Source organism: Solea senegalensis, linkage group LG6, assembly GCF_019176455.1.
Source record: "Solea senegalensis isolate Sse05_10M linkage group LG6, IFAPA_SoseM_1, whole genome shotgun sequence".
NCBI classification, from domain to species: domain Eukaryota; kingdom Metazoa; phylum Chordata; class Actinopteri; order Pleuronectiformes; family Soleidae; genus Solea; species Solea senegalensis.
The window spans coordinates 4,954,971-4,973,350 of NC_058026.1; the positions used below are offsets into that span (position 1 = coordinate 4,954,971).

Below are 18,380 nucleotides of genomic sequence, written 5' to 3' on the forward strand. Positions count from 1 at the left end.
GAATGTCATGTTTTGATTGTTGTCTGTCAGCAGGATTATTCAGAAACTACTGACCTGCTTTTAACCCCAGTGTTTTGTTCGATTTCCACGTTACAGTTTTGAAGAGCAGTGAAATTGAATTTAGCGGATTAACCCAAACAAAAACAAACAAAAAAGTAGATATATTGATCATTCTACATTCCTGCCTGACATTTCAAAGTTTCTTGTGACATTTCATACTTGAATTTCAAAAACTCGAGTAACCCACTTATCTAGATTAGCCATAAGAAATGTAATCACTTATCTTACCCTTGAAGGAGTTTTTAAATGCCACCAACTAAAGCTCACCACGAATTCGACCTGAAAAGGTGATTTTCATACATTTTCTCCTCAGGGCTGTGTTTTTCTCCTGTAGTCTAATCACATGTCAGCTCAAGTCTTCTTTTAAATCATTTTTCCCCCTGCCTTTAGAAAATCATAAGTGGCAAAAAAAAAAAGACAGAGAGAGACATAAGAGAGGAAGTCGTGGATGTTCCTGAGCTTCCTGACTGATTTTAAGATGCTCAGACTGGAAGTACAGACACTCAGCACAAGTCATGTCAAACTGTTTACACGCCTTTTGCTTTAATGTCAAAAGACTTTCGACAAGAGCGTTAAAAGTTACAATTCCGCAGCTTCTCCGAAACCTCTTGGTGTTCTGGCTTCTCTCTCCCCGTACTTCATAAAACAACAGCAGCATAAGAGTTTGCTTCTTCCTTTACATGGCATTGCTTAAGTGCTGTGAAGCCATGAGGGAAGCAATCAGTCTGCGCCGAGCCCACAAGGAGCACTTGGACAGAGCTATTGCATTAGCAGACTGTTACCTCCCCTCTTCAGAGTCTGAGCAAGGTCAGGAGCCGGACTCCAGAGAGGACGTGGACTCAACAACACACACTCAGGAGCACAGAAAAGGTCACACTGCTGAGATGATTGCAGCAGCAGAAAGCCCCGGCTTTTTACAAGCTGGAAACCATGCAGCAGAGACGTGGTGGCTCTTAATAGGCACCGGGGACACACAGCTACAACGCGGATGAGCTTCTTTGAGGTTTGTCTGAGGTTAGAACATAGCGTTTGTTCACCAGCAGGTAGGGCCAAATGGTAACAACCAAATCTATTATGTCACCCATAAGAATCTGAACTCATGATTCATTTCAATGGTGCCATGTTGAGGTTTTGTAAGCGGATGTTCAACGGTGTCACCTGCAAACAGACTCCTATAGAACGATACAAGCTGTCAATCACAAGCCCAAACATTTGTGCAATGCTTTATCATCTATTTCCCTCTAAATAGGAACATAATTGACATAATCTTCTATTGAAGAAGAGCTGAAACTAGTAAGACCACATGCATTTTTCCATAAACACTCTGTGTGTATGGCTGGATATTAGCAGCACTTTTCTGCGCCTAAGGAGCAATGGGGATTGGGTACCCATTGACCGGTCCTGGGATTTGACCTAGTGACCCCCCTGCTGCCTTGAAACTTCACTACTGTGGTATCAAATATCAAACAAATGTGTTGTAAGGAGTTCATCTCGGCGTCACCGAGCCATAATTACGCAGCACACTCGCTGACCGAACGAACAGTGCTCATGATTGGCTGTCTCTTGGCAAGCAGGAAGTTATGGCTAAAACTACGGATCTTTACCTTAATATGAAGTATGATTTATTTTGTTCAAACAAATTTCTGCTGGTATCGCTCACTAAATCCAGACGTGGGCTACTGATGATGATCTGACCTCTTTGTTCCTGACGTAAGGTTAACTGGAAATGAGAAAAAAACATAATTAAGTTAACAGCATGCACGCTTTTTTTTTTGTGCGTGTGTATGCGAGATGAGATGTACAAATAAACAAATGCAACGTGAAACTGTTTGTTTTGGGCGTTTTTACTAAGCCTGTTTTTCTATTTTTTATTGCCTAATCCTAACATTTATTTTTACCAGTTGCTGCATGTGAAAACAACACAATTACAACTGTTTTTGAGATAAAATACTGAGTAAAAATGAGCTCAGCCTGTTGATCCAGCTCTCAACGATATTCTCTGTCTCTCTGGGAAAACTAATTGCCCACCCCTGCTCTAATCCTACACAGCCAGAGACGTCAGAGTAGTTTTACCTGAGGAAAACAGCAGAGTGGATGAAGACAGATGGACCTAATTCCTCCTCAGGTGAAAACCAGTGACCACAGGACTCTTCAAACTCCTTCTGTCACTTCACAAGTACCTAAGAGGTTCCCTATTGCAGGTACAGGACCTGTTACATAATGTATCGTCATCATGCCTAGCACTACCTACATTCAGTCATTCCATGTTAACAAGTTTAATTTCAGTCTTATTAGCCATGACATGAATTGTCTAGCACTTTACCCTCCACACGAGGGTCACAGAGCTGCTATAAGAGTGTCCAATTGTACATGATTACAAATTTACCTCGTTTCCTACATCTGAGGATTGCAATCACCCATCTGTACCAATGAGCACTATTCTGATGAACAGCCGAGTCAAGTCACATCATTTTTCTCACATTGCTCTCTTCAGTTTCACATGAAACTTTTCCTTTAGAGTCAACATGATTACATCATTTGTGCAGAACTGTCAGCTGCTCACTCCCTCTGCCAATCACCTGTTCCATCACATGCATGCCTTTAGATTTTTCTCACAGGAATGACATCTGGTGATGGAGCTGAACTGAACTCGCTGAACTGTCACGTTTATTAGACCACTTTGTTTCATGATATGGAGCATCACCATGGAAACAGCCCAGACAAAGGTTAACTGTGCCATGAAGGAATGCTTTTTATCAGCTTTTACCCCACATACTAGACATGCAAAACCCCATTAAGTCAGCTCTAATTACGTCATGTCAACGTCAGACTTCTTTCCCTTGTGTTAACTCAATATGTTGATCAGTAGCTATTTTACGCATGTTTATGTATCCATGTATATGGGATAGCTGTATTTTTGATGGATTGCTAACATGGTCATGAACTTCAGTACAATGGAATCAAACACAGCTGTCAAACCTATACTATAAGTCTATAAACAATTAACACCATAGTGTTTTCACTTGTCTTGGCCAAATAATATTTTTCAAACCTCTTAAAAACACTGCAGTCTTTTAAAAAGTCATTTTGCTACAGGCACATGTCAACGTGAAATAAGTCAACAGCAGACAGGCAGCTTTCCTCTGGTTGATTTTTTTTATTTGCAGTTCTTTACATTTTAGAAAAAGAATCCAAGGATTTTGCCTCCAGTATGTTTCCGTCTGGCCTCTTCATGGTCCATGATGCCAGCTGAGGTGGTCAGCACAATGTATCTGTGGAGAGAGAGAGATCAATGTGTTACACTTACAGCTCAGTGCATCACTATTCATGACCGCATCAATAGTGTGGTAGAGGAACAGAGCACAGGACAAAAGAAAAACTTTTTAGAGCAAAACTCTACAAAGTAAAGCCCGAACAAGACATTAATGACCAAGCAAATTCAATTTAAAATGTGACCATTATGCCAAGCTGATGGACACGACATTTATATGCCCTTACCAGCCTTCTCTGCTACAAGCTACTAAATCAAAAACTGCTCTTTATGAATACAAAGTAAAAAAGGCTTCACAAACTAGTGAAATATTTCACCACACACAAATTAAACTTCTGCTTAAACTTTTTAATAACAAAAAGTGGCAATGTCCAGTTACAGAACTGACATTAAAAATCAAGGTTCAAGTCGACTTTAATGTAGATGAATTACCATTAGTCTGAACCACAATGATTCTGCAAACCATCATTCCTTCACCCACCATAAATATGCTACTGTGCATTCTTAATGTTTTAAAAAACCAAAGCACCAAGTGTTTATTAACATATGTACTCACAGAAAACCATACATGTAGAAATCTGCTCTAAAGCTAATGCTTTGTCTTGTCAAATAAGCCTGGAAAGCATGGACAAAAAAAGCTAATCATAATACAAATATCCACATAACCAAGTTACCAGTGACAGATGTCAAATGTCTGAATTTGATTTTTGCTCGAGTGTGCAGTTATAATAATTTAAAAACTTTTCAGCAAAAACTCAATTATTAAATCACAGAAATATTTCACAAATCAAAAGGTTAATACTTTAACACAAATATAATACTTCAGACAGTGTTTCAACATAACATTAACAGATATAAATATATGTACACTGCCATGGTCTTGTGTTCAGCTTCAGAAAAATACTGATCCCATCTTTTTACCAAACTTCAACAAGGAGCCCATTTGTATTCAAGTAACCCAAGCAGACACAATATTTTATCTAAAGAAGCCTTAAAGAGAATCATAAATTATCAGAAGATGGCTTTGTCCAGCACATCAACAAATGCAATACCAATACACACAACTGCAAACGTTAAATCTCAATACCACTATTTTCCACAAGTCTCCTGATTAAAAATAAATCTTGATCGGGTTTCTCAAATCAACCATACTTGAGGCCTAAGCAATAAAAAACAAGCTGATCATTCTCTCTCTCTCTCTCTTACAAACGCTTGTAGTGTTCAAAACCAGAGTCCACAAGCTTCACTTTAGGCCGTCATCTAATTACTCATTTTTATCACAGTGACATTTCAGTTTCATTACAGATCTGGTGTACAGGATCCTCACCCAAACTGTCTTGAGGGCAACAGGTTGTTCTGCCACTTTTCCAAGTCCTTGAGTTGGAGATCGAAACGTGGACTGATCACACCACACTAAGAGGAAAAAAAAGGAAAAAAGACTGGTTTATGCTTCAGAATTACACATAAGGCATCACACAGACAAAGTTACAGGATGAATTACATAAAATGTGCACCCTTGTTAGCTTTGAAATACCCACCCTAAGTTCATTCAGAGGATAAATACATTTATAACCCTGTATAGATATATTATCAGTCCTCTGTGATCTGATCACAGCCAGATCATGACAAGTACACGTCTGAACACTGGGTGATTTGCAGCAGGGCTGAAACAATTTATCATTTTGAATGTTTACAGATTTTTCAGCTTGTTAAATGGAATAATTTTAAAACTGAATAATTTTGGTTCGTGGACAAGACATGCAAGAACATCATTTTCAGGTTTGATTTATTTTCTGACAACTTTGAGCTACTGTTGTCTACTTTTCATCTCCCTCACTTGCACACAAACATAACATCCCAAAAGCAGACACCTCAGTGCAATCAGTCTACTTAAAAACATAACTTAATTCTCACAGTCATAATGTGGTCACAGGAAGCATATCCAGGACCCACTTCAATGTTGAGTTTGAACAGGTCCACTTAACCCATTTGAAGGATGGATTTTAATGCCAGGTCTGAATAGTGAATCTTGATTTTCATTTATACACAAACAGATTAGAGCAATCACACTGCCTAGAGTCGTCACCTAACTAGCTACAAGCTGCTTTCATAAATACATCAATTTTATCAACTAGGCTTTAAATGTGATATTTTCAGACACTGGGGATGTGCATCTCATGCTTTTAAACAGTGTGTATATAGGCACATATAATGTACATGGCACGCAGACAGTGTGAACAACCAAAGTGCACAAGACAAATCAGAAGACCCAGCCTTCATGCATCCACCGCATTCTTTTTTGAAACAAATGACCTACTGTAATTGATTTTAAATGTAGTTTTAACAATTGTAAACATGCCTCCTAGGTGGTAACAGGTTGTTTGGTGGGATCTTACCTTATTCAGCCTGCCTGTGAGATTGACGACAATTTTTCCAGCTCTGTGGTCATCGATGATCTCAAACTCACCAATGTAACCTGAGAGAGCAAGCAAAACATTATGTTAACACTTCAGATTTTACTTATTGACCAGACGAATTCATAATTTGGATTTGATGTCACAAAAACTTCAACAGCCATTATCACTTCTCAGATAGATGGTAACATGTTATCCAACTCATAGCAACTTACCGTGCTTCATCATGACGGTGAGGAAGCGCACAATAACCTTGGAGCAGGGCCTGATGAGGACCTGGCGTTTCCCACGCTTCTCAGCATTGTTGATGCATTTCAGAGCATCTGCGAGAACGTTCATGCGCACCATGATGCCTGTGGACAACGAAGACAGGAATTAAGTGTGAATGAATTGCATTAACTACTAAACAAACCAGACTGTGATTGTATGCCCCTTAAGTCTCACCTATAGTAACAATTTCAACAGTTAGCACAGAGCATCCGAGCCATCACACCTCCGAATTATGACACTCGTGGCTTCAACAATTTATACTTAAAAACAGCTACTTGGGTAGGACCCAAGTTGAAACCCTACTTACCAACAAAGTGGCGATAAATGCTCATGGACTAAGGCACAATTTCCTCAGTTAGCACACAACAGCTAGCACTATTAAAATTAGCCAGATTATCATTGAACACAACCAGGTGTTAGCAACATAGCACACAATAAATCACGTTGATTAAAAATTCTAGTGACACAAGCGGACAATTCACACAGCAGACGGCGCTGCTTTGCCCAAGTAACTCAAGAGTTTCCCCCACAAAAAGCATGGTCCACAGGAGATCAGCTACCTAGCATAGCCGGCTGCTATAGCACAGTATACGTTATCAAGAGCAGAAACCGCAGTCGAAACGGGACTGAGCGCGGACAAAATGTGTAGCTCACGAACATTAACTGAGAAGAGTTTATATTTTTTTATTACGGTGAAAACTACGTCCCCGTGTGCGTTAAGCTAACGGCACATCAACGCGCCTCGAAAGCACAGACTCCCAGGGCCGGACACAGGGATCGTACGGTGGTCTTTCAGACTAACCTGTGCTAAATATCTTCCACAAACCGAGACGATACTCGTCTCAAAATGTTACTATGATGTTTCGCTTCAAGATGACCACATAAATGGGACATTTGACATTTAGATGCTTTAGATACTTGAAAGATTGAAGGTGGCAGCAGAAAGAGACATCTTACCGGTTCTGCAATATGGCGGAAAGAGGAAGTAGAAAAAAGCTGCAATGCAATATGGGAAAAATAAATCGACGATCTTTTCAAGTAAGGATGGCCCACGCCTGCCCGAAAACAATGTGATTTATATATTTGTAAAGTGACACTGTACATTTGTAGTGCCAATGTAAATTGCACGTGTAGACTGATAGTAATTAATTAACGTATTTGTTTGGCTTTCTGATTTATCGGTTAAAATATGCACTTTTGTTATATTGTTATTTGGTCAAAAAATCTATCTTATTTTCACATTTTAACAACATACTATAGCATACATAGTCATACTATAAAATAATCTTAGTCCAAAAGGAGTAATTTACAAATACATTTAATTGTGTACACTAGATTATGCATGATTGTTACTAAACTAGAGTTGGACTGAGGACTACACTGAGTATTTGCATGCATCCATGTCAGATGTATTTGGCTTAGCCAGTGTAATTTTCGTCACAATAATCTATGAGGCATAGATTTTTCTGTATATAAACCATATTTCCAATGTAGGAAGGATGTGATGTGTGTTGGGTATAATTATGTTATTGACATTGTTATGGCTGTGAAGTTTTGTAAATCACAATTTCTGCACTGGCTAGCACAACAGTGGACAACACATGTTGTGCACCTACTCTTAATTCTAACCCTTGTGCTGAACAATGACATTTTACTGTGAAAGCCATTTTAATGTTCATTTCTTATCTAAAATATATTATATATATATTATTGTATTATATATATGTTGTTAACTTACATTAACAATATAAATCAAGCAGGATAGTGTTTGTCTTCATTAGGTCAATTAAGCTGAGAAAAAAACATCACAAGCAGGAAGAAGAAAACAAACTCCAGAAGCAGAATACAAAATAGATTCAAGGCAAAAGAGAGCAGTTAATGCAACTTTACACAAAGTCATTGTTTCATAATAAAGAAAGGCCAAGAAAAGAAACAGACTTGTCAGAGACCAGTCATATTTTTATTTCCCAAGTTTCAACATGTGCACCAACTCAATATTAGTTATATATGTATTATATGACATAGTTATTACAGTACTTAGAAGAAATAAAAGGATACACATTTGTAGCTGTACCTGACAAAATATGACAATAAAATATTATTAAATGCTAATAAAGAAGAATTGTAATACATATAGTCTGTATTATGTCTTCATGTGTCACTATAGACACAAATCCTAACAGCTGAGTGGTGAATTACCACAGGGTTTTTATAAAAATAGGTAAACCGACAGTTTGTTTTTATATGTATTTGTCATATATTGTCCTGTGCAAGTTATACTTATCACGTGTATCAAGTGTAAGAGATGAGCGTGCATGCATGGGTGTGTGCAAAATATATACTTTATATAAGTAGCATCAGAAGCTAAAGTCTAAAACTTAACAGTCACAATCTATAATATTGTGTAGTGTTGGTGCAGTGTTTTCGTTATCGTATTAAAATACTGCAGTCAGGTACAAAGAATAAATTATTCAATGAAAGCCATTTTAAATACTAACAGCTGTACTATATCGTGTACAAGTGTCTCTTTTTCATATATATATATATATAACTGTGGCATCTTGCAGGAGCAGCAACAGTAATAACTCTGCTACTGTGATCTGAAGTTGAATTTTCATGTTGATGAAAAGATGGCGATGGGGAATGTCCAACCACCGACTAAAATGTAAACCTCCTCCACCAGTACAACTGAAACAGATTTACTCTGGGACCAAATCTCTTTCCCCTGGTGTCCAGTAGAGGGAGTGCAAAACCACTCAGAAACATGGACACAGTGACACACCCACCAGCCACCAATTGAACAGACACATGGAGCATAATGGAATGCTGTGCAGCACGAGACATAGTAACCAGATTCACGTACTATTTCTATGGTTACATAAAAATTTCAACACACTCTTCTCCCCTTGGTTAAGCCTGCACGTGGCTTCCTCTAAATCTGCTTTCCACTTTTTTTCCCCACTTTAGCCACCATTGCTGACCATGCTGACAAGAGAATCTTCCTCTCCTTGGGGATCCAAGCCCAGCCTCTGTGGGTCAAGGCCCATGGCTACAAGCATCTGGAGCAATGTAAGCTTTTGCTGGGTGGCCTGGTCCACCAAGGCTGGGCAGGTGGGGTTGCACTGGGGCCACTGGCAGGTGTCGACCAGGTGGAAAGGACAACCTTTGGAAGGGGTCCTGTTGTTGCGTGTTGCCTCCAGACTCCGGTCCCAGCAGTGCAGGGCCCGTGGCAGAGAGGTCCCTTTAACTTGAAAGGTCATCCAGTTACTGAAAGAACAAAAAGTCAGAGCTGAGGCTTGAAGATAATGAGGACTGACTCCCTACATTAACTCAGTAGTGATAGATTATTGAACACTGCTACTTACTGTAAATTAGTTTCAATGTGCCACTAATGATTATCAAACATAACTAGCATAAGTGAGCACAAAAAGGCAAAAATTAATTATCTACTTTTATATTCATACATGGCTCTTTGTACTTTTAGATAAAAAGATTATAATTGAAAACTACTTTGATTTGACTGAATAGGCATTGTAATTGTAATCGGCCATGCCACAGTCTGAGAACAAGAAAACATTTTTTGGCTCATTGTCTTGGTCCCTGAGGTGTCAGCTCCCAGAAATACGAGAGTAAAATCAGTAAATACACTATGTATGTAAAGTATCTAAAGTATGTAAACTTAATTCAGACTGCAATGACCTATTATGTTCAACGGGTACCGAGGGGTTAGGGAAAGTGTGAAATAGTATTTGACAGTGGAGCGTGATGTATGAGTGAGCATATACACTCAGTAGGTAAAGATGGCTCGTGGAATAAGTGAGAATGAGCCAAAAGTTATCAGTTCTTACCTTTTAGTCAACACAGTGTGGGAGAGGCAAGATGGAGCAAACACAGCCCTGAAAAAAAGCACATGGAAGAATAAAGTCAACGCCATCTTTTATCTTAACCATCTGAGCTTTTATAGATGCTGTACCGACCATACAGTAGAATTAGTTCTCAAACACATTACAGAAAATAAGGGAAACACATCTAAACACATTTTCATGTTTTTGGCTTTTAATTTCTAGAATATTTTATCCTTTTTCATGCATATTGTTAAACCAGGTTGTTTGCAATTTTAGTTATCTTCATTTTTTTCATATATTTTTGATTTTTTTTGTCTATTGTAAACAACATTATCTAAAATACTCACACTAACACACCAAAAGTTTCAATTAAATTTTTTATGAGCACAAGTGTGTCAACGTGAGTATTTATTTATGACATTGCAAAAAAAAGAAAATGCATATAAACACATTTTTCTGCTAATCTTTCACACATGTCAGGCTGCAATAATCAAACCAAAAATAATCTAGTTTGCATGAAGTATATTTTGAAAATAATTAATTTATTGCCTTTTTTTAGACCCGAAAATGATGATGATCATGAAAACATGGCAATTCAAGGGTTAAAAATGTAAAAAAAAAACCTGGAGTAAAACCTTAATTAATGTAAGACCAACTTTCAGTAACATCATTTCAATCCAAACCCTGAAACTTTATTGCTACCACATGTTCCTCGATGAACTCACGTGACATCTCTCAGGGAGTTTTTGAGCTCCCTGCCCAGGTTCTGGATGTACTGCCACTGCTCCTCAGACAGACTCTGTCCTCCGACGTAGATGTTCTCCACCCTCAGCTGCTCCTCATCAAACAGCCACTGCACGACAAACAGAGGGGCTACAAGAAACACAACAGAGTTTAGCATAAAAGCTGCCCTCATTTATATGATTATATAGTATATTAACATTAGGTTGGATGTATTTTATGATTATATATTACATTAGATTATGCTTTATGATTTCCACTTTTTATTCTTCATTAAGATTCATATTTTATGGTATCAAATGTTTCTGTAAAATTAGTATATTTTGTTATTTTGTCTGTCTGTAACCTTGTGAAGTGAAAGGCTGACGGGAGTTCTATGAGCAATCCCATCATGCCACACTCGGAACCAACAAAACCACTGCTATTTTGGCAGGAATCTGCGCCGTTTCAATCCGTATACATACACGTACCAGACAACTCGTCGCTTCACCAGCTGTGTTCATAATAAGATGGTGGATAGTTGCCGTGCCTCCGGTAAACCATAATAGTCATTTGGTAAAATAGAGAAAATTTGACCAGATCCTCAAAGATCGGGAGAGATTACTGCCATAAAACACACTGAGAGCGAGCACAGAGGACAGTGATGGGAATCACTTTTGTATTGATTCCTTCACATCACATACACTAACTAACTTTAATATCTTGTTAATTGCAGTTTGTTAGTGTCCTCCAGAGTAGGGGTTAGGGGGGTCAAAATAGCTTTTCCTGCCACCATGGCAGTGTTTACAAACTGAGTCACGAGAACTCTGGGGCTCTATAAAAGAGATTATTCATCTCAATTAGGCTTTAATGTTCAAATAATGTTTATAATGCCCATAAAACATTGTAGTGAGAAACCTACACAGCATTATCATCAGATCAGATAATTCCCTCTGGAGTTTGCACGGACCCAAAGCTAACAGGTGAATCCAACTGTATCAGCTGCTTGCCAATCAACTTTGCAAGCTTCAGTACCAAGCAGCACTCACAGGTCAAAGTAGAGAAGAGTTTGTGTCCAAAGAAGCACTGCCACTCCTCTCCTCTCTTGTAGAGCTGCCGACACCTATCGGGTACAACCCCATTCCACAGCCTGACAAAAAATAGCAGCAAAAAGCAGAACAACACTGGATTGTAAAAGAGTTTATTCCAAATTCTACATCAGACAAATGAGAGTGATTCTTATCATCAAACCTGGCGGAAGATAAATTACCTGAGTCCAATCTTGATGGCATCTTCAGGTGAGCAGGAAACAGTCTCTGGACAGTTTGGCGATCTCTGCTGCTTACTCTCTATGAACCAGCCGGAGTCGACAAGGCCTCGGACCTGAGCCTCTGCGCCAAGCTGCTCCAGCTGACTGGCCACCCTCTCGATGTTCAGCAAAACACCTGTCCCACCAGCACTTCACAGGGGAGCCAAAAACATCAATAAATAGTTTGGCTTTAAGAGAGATGTTTCTGTTAGGGGTGTTAGAATGACATGCATGCCCGTGAACAGCAGTGAAAACTTAGCAGCATTGCATCCAGAGAGTGGATTCTGTTTTAGGACCTGGAAGTGTCCTAACAACCATGTTGCTAACCTGGGAGGAATGTTCACCATTACAGGGCAAGGCCCTTTAATAAACATTATGTCATTGCTCACAGTTGACTATAAGTCATTCATCAACATTGTTGACAAGAGGGCACACTGGAAATAGAGCTTCTCCTGCTTCACGTTAGCCATGGAGATGGTCCAGATGGGACAGAGGTGGCAGGCGCTTGTCCAAGAACTGCAGTCAGCATCAGAGCACGAGCGATTAAAATAAACTCACCTGGTGCCAGACAGCATTACAACCTTGGCCTGCTTGATTCCTTTGGGGATGAGGTCTTTGATGACCTCGCGGATGATCAGGGATCCCATGAAGGTGTACTCAGCTGAAAACAAAAACAACAACACCACAAATGTTTTGTCTGTGTTTTTGTGTGTCCAAGGGAGGCACAGATCCAGTCCTGGCACTAGAATGAGTATGAGTATATAACAGGGCTTCTGAAAAGTGTTGCACAACTGATTTAACCATAGAATAGCTTCTGAAAACATTTGACTACTGTTTTTGACTACTAAGTTTAATCTAATTGTTATCAATAGTTGTCCATACATTGTCCATTACTGCAAATACATGACACATTTCTATTGTTGTTGACCATTCAAAGCATTTGACATGACAGGTCACATTCAGTCCTTCCTATAGTTCTTCACTACACAACAAGCAGTGATGCATTAGGAACAATTTGGCGTTAAAGACAAACTAGTGCATATAAACACACTACCTTCTTAAGCACAGCTGCCCCCACATCCTGAGAACTTTGAACAAACTTACTTGCATTTACATTCCTCTCTCGTTCTTTTTCTTTGCCTTGTCGCGCCCGTGGAGGAGGGGTCGGTGCTGGTCCAGTGCCACTCCATACATCACTGGAACAGTACGGGATGAATCTGAGGAGACATTCACATTTGTAAAAACTAAATAAGAAAAAGGAAATCAACTCAGGCTACAAATACGCCTCCTCTGTCATCTATTGGAAAACTATGCATCAGCCAGATGAAGCAAAGCTGAGGCAGCAAAACCCCCGAGTGCAGTAAACTGAACAAGGCTGGATTGTGTTGCTTATGAACTCAACTTTCAATCTATACATTTTATATACTGTTTCTTAATTAAAAGACAACAAGTTTCCATTATGTCAGACACAAGATTATAAATTAATGTCTACAAAGAATGTTTTACAAATGACTCCTGTGGCACCTTTGGTAACCACAACAATTGGATACTCGAAGAAACAAACAGGTACTTACACAATGTTTGCATTATACCAGTGTGGGTTTGACTCCACTTGAGAGGACATGATTCCAGTCCCTGCAAATCAGAGATTAGAAAAGTGTCCCCTTGTCTTTATTAAAGCTTACTTCAAGAATAAAAAGTCATTGGAACATGTAGGGTATGCTTTTTAAAGCATGGCCGCCTGACCTACCTCTTTTTGTCTGGGGCCAAGCTGATGAGCTCATTAGTCGTGGGATATTTTGGTACCTGGAATCACAGGTCTCTTTGCTGTAGCAGCACCAGCCGCCTAAAAATAATGGAGACTAATATTAGACTTTCACATCCGGTGTAGCAAGGGAGACACCCATTAGCTGATCATCAAGGCCTGCGAGGAATGAAGAGGGAAAGCAGCCTGGTCTGCTAACAAGACCATACATTCACTCAAAGTTGCAAAGTGCTTCCCCTTACAAACACAATCAAGTAAAAATGTTTTTTGCATCATATAAGGCACATGTCTCTCAGAATTCTTTCTGAAGTCAAGGAGGAGAGCAGTCCAAATAAATGACACCCACTCCAGGTCTCTAAGTGACAGGTAGCTACTACAGTAAAAAGAAGAAAAACAGAAGAAGATGATGGGACAAGATGACATCCCCATCAAAATTCCAATGGAAATGGGAGTGGAGGGTTGTCACGCCAAAACAAGGTGACCTTTAGGAACCAAAATTAACCATTTGGGTGTTTGAAATTCTCACCTTCCAGAAATAACAACCATCGTCGGCTTCCTCTGAACTCCTTGAGGTAAAACCTTTAGAACCACAAATAAACATGAATGAGGAGATGGTCAAGATAAATCAGGCATGTGAGGACACTGATACTCTAAATACTCTGTAGCCTATAAAATCTCTATTATGACAAATATAGCAAGTCTTGGAAATATTTTTTTTCTCACCCAGCTGCTGTTCCATCATTACATGTAACCTGGCTGTTCTTGAGGAAGTGCAGCCTCATGTCATCTGTCTGCTGTCCAGCTGCTCGAGCTCCTGCAGCACCCTCCCGTCCTGCTTCAGCTGAGCCTCCAGAGCCTCTTGTGCTTCCAGTTCCTCCCGCACCTCCAGCGCCTCCAGTGCCTCGTGTGCCTCCACTGCCCCCAGCACCTCCAGTTCCTCCTGTGCTTCTTGTGTTTCCACTGCCTCCAGTTACTCCGGTGCCTCTTGTGCTTCCACTGTCTCCAGCACCTCCAGTTCCTCCGGTACCTCTTGTGCTTCCAGAGCCTCCAGCACCTCCATTTCCTCCAGTCCCTCTTGTGCCTACGTTGCCCTCATTGCTTCTTGTGCTTCCAGTACCACCAGTGCTTCCGGGAGTCAGATCCACCACAGGAGCTGACTGGCCCACATCACCTCCTTGGCTCCCACCAGCCTTCTTTGTGGACTTACCACCTGATTTAGCATTACGGTTGTTCTGACAACAGATTCCCCCAAGCAGGAGCAAGAAAGCAATCTGGCCTAGTAACTTCATGTCTGTGGCAACATGAGAAGTAAAACGAGTTGCAGTCATTATTTCTAGTCAAGTCTATTCTTTATTACTTACATTTGGATTTATATGCACATGCAAATCAAATCAATCACCTTTTGACCTAGATATGAACTTACCTCTCTAAGAAGAATCAGCTCTTGTGGTTGAGGCGCCTCTGGATTCAGGCAGATGCTGAGGAAGGAGTGAAAAGTTCAACGTGCACTTGTCAGGTGTGAGTGGAGGATGCCAGTCATGAGCAGTGATGTAGTCTTGACCAGGTTTTGATGAAGGCTGCAAATCCGCTGCATGCTTTATAGTGCCACCATATATGGATCAGATTTCCTCCTGTTTTCTTGTGCAGCTCCTGCCAAGCTCTTAGATAAAACTGCTGACGACACACCATGAGGGGAGGTACTGGAAGGCCAGTGGCGAGGAGAAAAGATAACACACACGTCTCTTCAACATATTTCAAGACATTGCACACACCCACCACCTGGCACTTTTTCATCTGACCACTGCTCTTCTTCCCCAATCCCATTCTTCTCCCACCCACCGTCCACCTCTGATTGCCAGTGTTTTGATTTAAATATCTACACGGCTGGCATAACTGCATAGTCTGTTTGTCTGCCATGTGACCCAGGGGTCACTGGAGCACACACCTCAAACACCTTCTGAAACATAGATGAAGAGCACCTCAAAGTTCCTGCACGGTCAACAATTTAGTGGATTTAGCTGTCATGACACACAAACCTTCTTTCAAATCAATATTATTTATATATCAACATTAAGAAAAAATATTACCAAATAAAAGCTCCTAGCCTGTGTTCATCTCTGGGAAAATGACCATGGCATGACAAGTAGGAGTCTGTTTGGTTGATTCAAACCACGTACAAAACCAGAGGATAGTTCCAGTGATTCCTTTGTGAATTTACCTTATTTATTATTTTTTATTTATTATTTATTTATTTCTGTTGACTTCTTTTAATATATGGATTCTGTAAATGAATGCATTCTGTTATTATTACCATGGCTGTAATTAATACAATTAGGACCAATCTAGCTCTATAAATCAAATAAATTACCTCTCTCTATTACTAACATGTTATTTATTCTGTGAGGCCGCTAAATAAAGTTTCTCTTCCAACTTCCAAATATGGCAGCAGAGAAATACAATTTGATACTTGTTTTGGTACGTGTATTTAATCTTTCACTGAGAAATTTCAATCCGCCTGTAACACATTGCATAAAACCTTTGTACAACATAAACTTATACGCACAGTAACGCAAATAAACGTTTGTGAGATCCAGATTACATTCAAGCAAAGATTGTTAAAGCAGTTTTAACAGTGAGCAGTCGCCTCCACGGATAAACATTTGAATATTTAAAATGTTGCCATATATCCAAGAGAAAATACACAGGTAAGAGCATTCCCATCCATGAGACTGAATGGTTTCATGCAGGGTGTATAGTGTCTTTACCTACAGTCGCTTCCCCTTCCAGGTCGTCCGCTGCACACTTCTAAATGGCAGGTTGGGTTGGTTTTGCCTTTGGTGAAGAAAGATGCAGAGTATTTGAAACTGATCTGCGACTGTCCCCCCTGGGATGGTTGAAGGGTGACATAGCACCGATCCCTGAAAGATCATGAGCCCCCCGGGCTCTAAAATTCTCATCGATGAAATGCACACCATCCCGACGTGTCAATCACAGCCAATAATGATCACTCGGGAGGCCCAAGGCAGCACAGAGCTGTGGTGAGCTGCTAAAACTGAAAGGGCTGCAGGAGATCTGAGAATGAAAAAATATCCATTATAGAAGAAAAATAACCAATATAATAACGGTAATATAGTTTAAAGTATAAAGTACGTTCAATAAGATGAAAGATGAACTCTTGTTTATCTCATTTACAATAATCACACTCTATGGCGTCTGTAATATGCACCTCACCATTTACAGACTTACAAGCAAGGCAGACAGATTTATCAAGTTTTGTCTCATTGCTTTGGCCAGGGGGAAATGGTATTTTTGTCCCATTTTCAAGCATTTCATGCTATTTTAGCTACTTTCAAGTATGGCCAGAAAGAAAACAAAGCTACTCGAAAATATGCCTGTAAGATTGTATGCACCTACGCGCAATAAAAATGTACCCTAAGGACATCACTATACTGAATTTGATCTACTGAGCTGAACCATTTTTCATTCCTTCAGTTGTCTCGAAGCATGCACACCACCATCTGTCTTCCCAGAAATCAATGCAACAATCTGTTTAACAGATACCTCAAATACCTGAAAAACGAAAGAAGTTGCCGTAAATCTATCACTGATTCGCCTGAATGTCACGAACAGACAGACGGCATTGCTGCTATTTTGTTTTTCTTTGATATGGGATTGGACAGAATGATTCGTTTTTCAGAGCAGGCTTCAGATCAATGGATTTAAGTGAATTTCTCTTCTACACCTCGAGTGATTCAACTACCAGAACCAGTACTGGGACAAACATGGCCCCTGTCAGCATCCATAGACACACACACAAGAAGCCTGGAGTCTATTACGTTTGTCTCTTTGCTTTTGAAAAACAAACATTTTGCACACATATGAGGCTCATATGAGGCATGTTGAACTTCACCCTAACAGGGGCAACAGTTTGACCCCTTGTGCAGCATAGGACGCATTCTTTCTCCCCCTTGTGTTGTTATTTTTCACAGCCAACCTCCAAGGTCAGGACACCTAAAGCCCGGGTGGTCCAGGCACTTTGTCTGCTGAGCATGTGTGTCATCACCGGCCTCAATATCTGAGGGCCCCGGCCACGAGCTAGAATATTTGTCGGCTGATCGCTTCAAAGAACAACGAGCCAGAGACAGCAGTCATATGCTGAATTCTTCTGTCCTCACCACAGTGCAGAAAAGGTTGTGACCTGCAGGTAGCAACTTCAAAATCCAACCACATGATCCACTGAAACCACAGGGTGCCCCGATACAAACAAACAACTCTTTTAATACAAACCAAAACACCTACTGTACATGATGTTGTATCAAAACCAAACAAGAAAACCTTCAACTAAAATTGTCATCCATCACCAATCAGGCCTTGCAGCTCCTCTTGCCGCGTTCCGTGTAATGTGACAATCTGCAGCAGCATCACTCTGAATCTATGTTGTCACCAACAGTGGAGGGGGATAGCTGGGGTTAGCGGCTCATGCTAAATACCAGATAAGAGTGACATTTGTACAAGCCACATGAAAACAAGCCTTAGATGACACGAGTTGTGGTCAGAGGAGCTCTGCCAGAACTTGCCTTTCAGTCTTTGAGGACGACAGACACTAGTCTTAGTAGGATCACAGTGCTAAGCCCTTGCAGGGGAAGAGTAGGTGGAGTGGTCCATGCTATCCCTACAACCAGGTGTTAGGAGACCTTGCATGGAAAGCTTTTGCAAACTGTTGATG

General features: G+C 40.2%; 2 protein-coding genes across 3 annotated transcripts; both read right to left on the reverse strand.

Annotated features, from left to right (window-relative positions):
- Nucleotides 1-3,197: 3,197 nt before the first annotated feature.
- On the reverse strand, nucleotides 3,198-7,035 carry rps15a (ribosomal protein S15a). The gene is made up of 5 exons (XM_044029376.1): nucleotides 6,973-7,035; nucleotides 5,961-6,098; nucleotides 5,728-5,807; nucleotides 4,659-4,744; nucleotides 3,198-3,332 (listed from the first exon to the last, which is right to left on the reverse strand). Exons 2-5 carry the CDS (start codon nucleotides 6,091-6,093, stop codon nucleotides 3,239-3,241), a joined length of 393 nt encoding a protein of 130 aa, XP_043885311.1. The 5' UTR covers nucleotides 6,094-6,098; nucleotides 6,973-7,035; the 3' UTR covers nucleotides 3,198-3,238.
- Nucleotides 7,036-7,961: 926 nt separating this feature from the next.
- Nucleotides 7,962-16,474, reverse strand: LOC122771347 (carboxylesterase notum2-like). Of its 2 annotated transcripts, none has more exons than XM_044028867.1 (13): nucleotides 16,420-16,474; nucleotides 15,078-15,354; nucleotides 14,378-14,945; nucleotides 14,181-14,233; nucleotides 13,640-13,735; nucleotides 13,464-13,524; nucleotides 12,994-13,106; nucleotides 12,448-12,550; nucleotides 11,851-12,039; nucleotides 11,630-11,730; nucleotides 10,586-10,733; nucleotides 9,864-9,911; nucleotides 7,962-9,282 (listed from the first exon to the last, which is right to left on the reverse strand). In XM_044028867.1, the coding sequence occupies exons 3-13, from the start codon at nucleotides 14,941-14,943 to the stop codon at nucleotides 8,979-8,981; spliced, it is 1,782 nt and encodes a 593-aa protein (XP_043884802.1). In that variant the 5' UTR covers nucleotides 14,944-14,945; nucleotides 15,078-15,354; nucleotides 16,420-16,474; the 3' UTR covers nucleotides 7,962-8,978. The 2 variants fall into 2 exon arrangements, with proteins under 2 accessions (XP_043884802.1, XP_043884801.1); XM_044028866.1 differs by having other exon boundaries at nucleotides 16,424-16,468.
- Nucleotides 16,475-18,380: the final 1,906 nt, after the last annotated feature.

Coding starts and splice junctions, on each gene's coding strand:
- rps15a (XM_044029376.1), bottom strand. CDS start 6,093: ATGGTGCGCATGAACGTTCTCGCAGATGCTCTGAAATGCATCAACAAT. Junction 4,745..5,727: donor TCACAGGCAGGCTGAATAAG/GTAAGATCCCAC, acceptor TTTTCCTCTTAG/TGTGGTGTGATCAGTCCACG. Junction 3,333..4,658: donor TTGCCCTCAAGACAGTTTGG/GTGAGGATCCTG, acceptor CTCTCTCCACAG/ATACATTGTGCTGACCACCT.
- LOC122771347 (XM_044028867.1), bottom strand. CDS start 14,943: ATGAAGTTACTAGGCCAGATTGCTTTCTTGCTCCTGCTTGGGGGAATC. Junction 14,234..14,377: donor AATGATGGAACAGCAGCTGG/GTGAGAAAAAAA, acceptor GTGGTTCTAAAG/GTTTTACCTCAAGGAGTTCA. Junction 13,107..13,463: donor TGGTATAATGCAAACATTGT/GTAAGTACCTGT, acceptor ATGTCTCCTCAG/ATTCATCCCGTACTGTTCCA.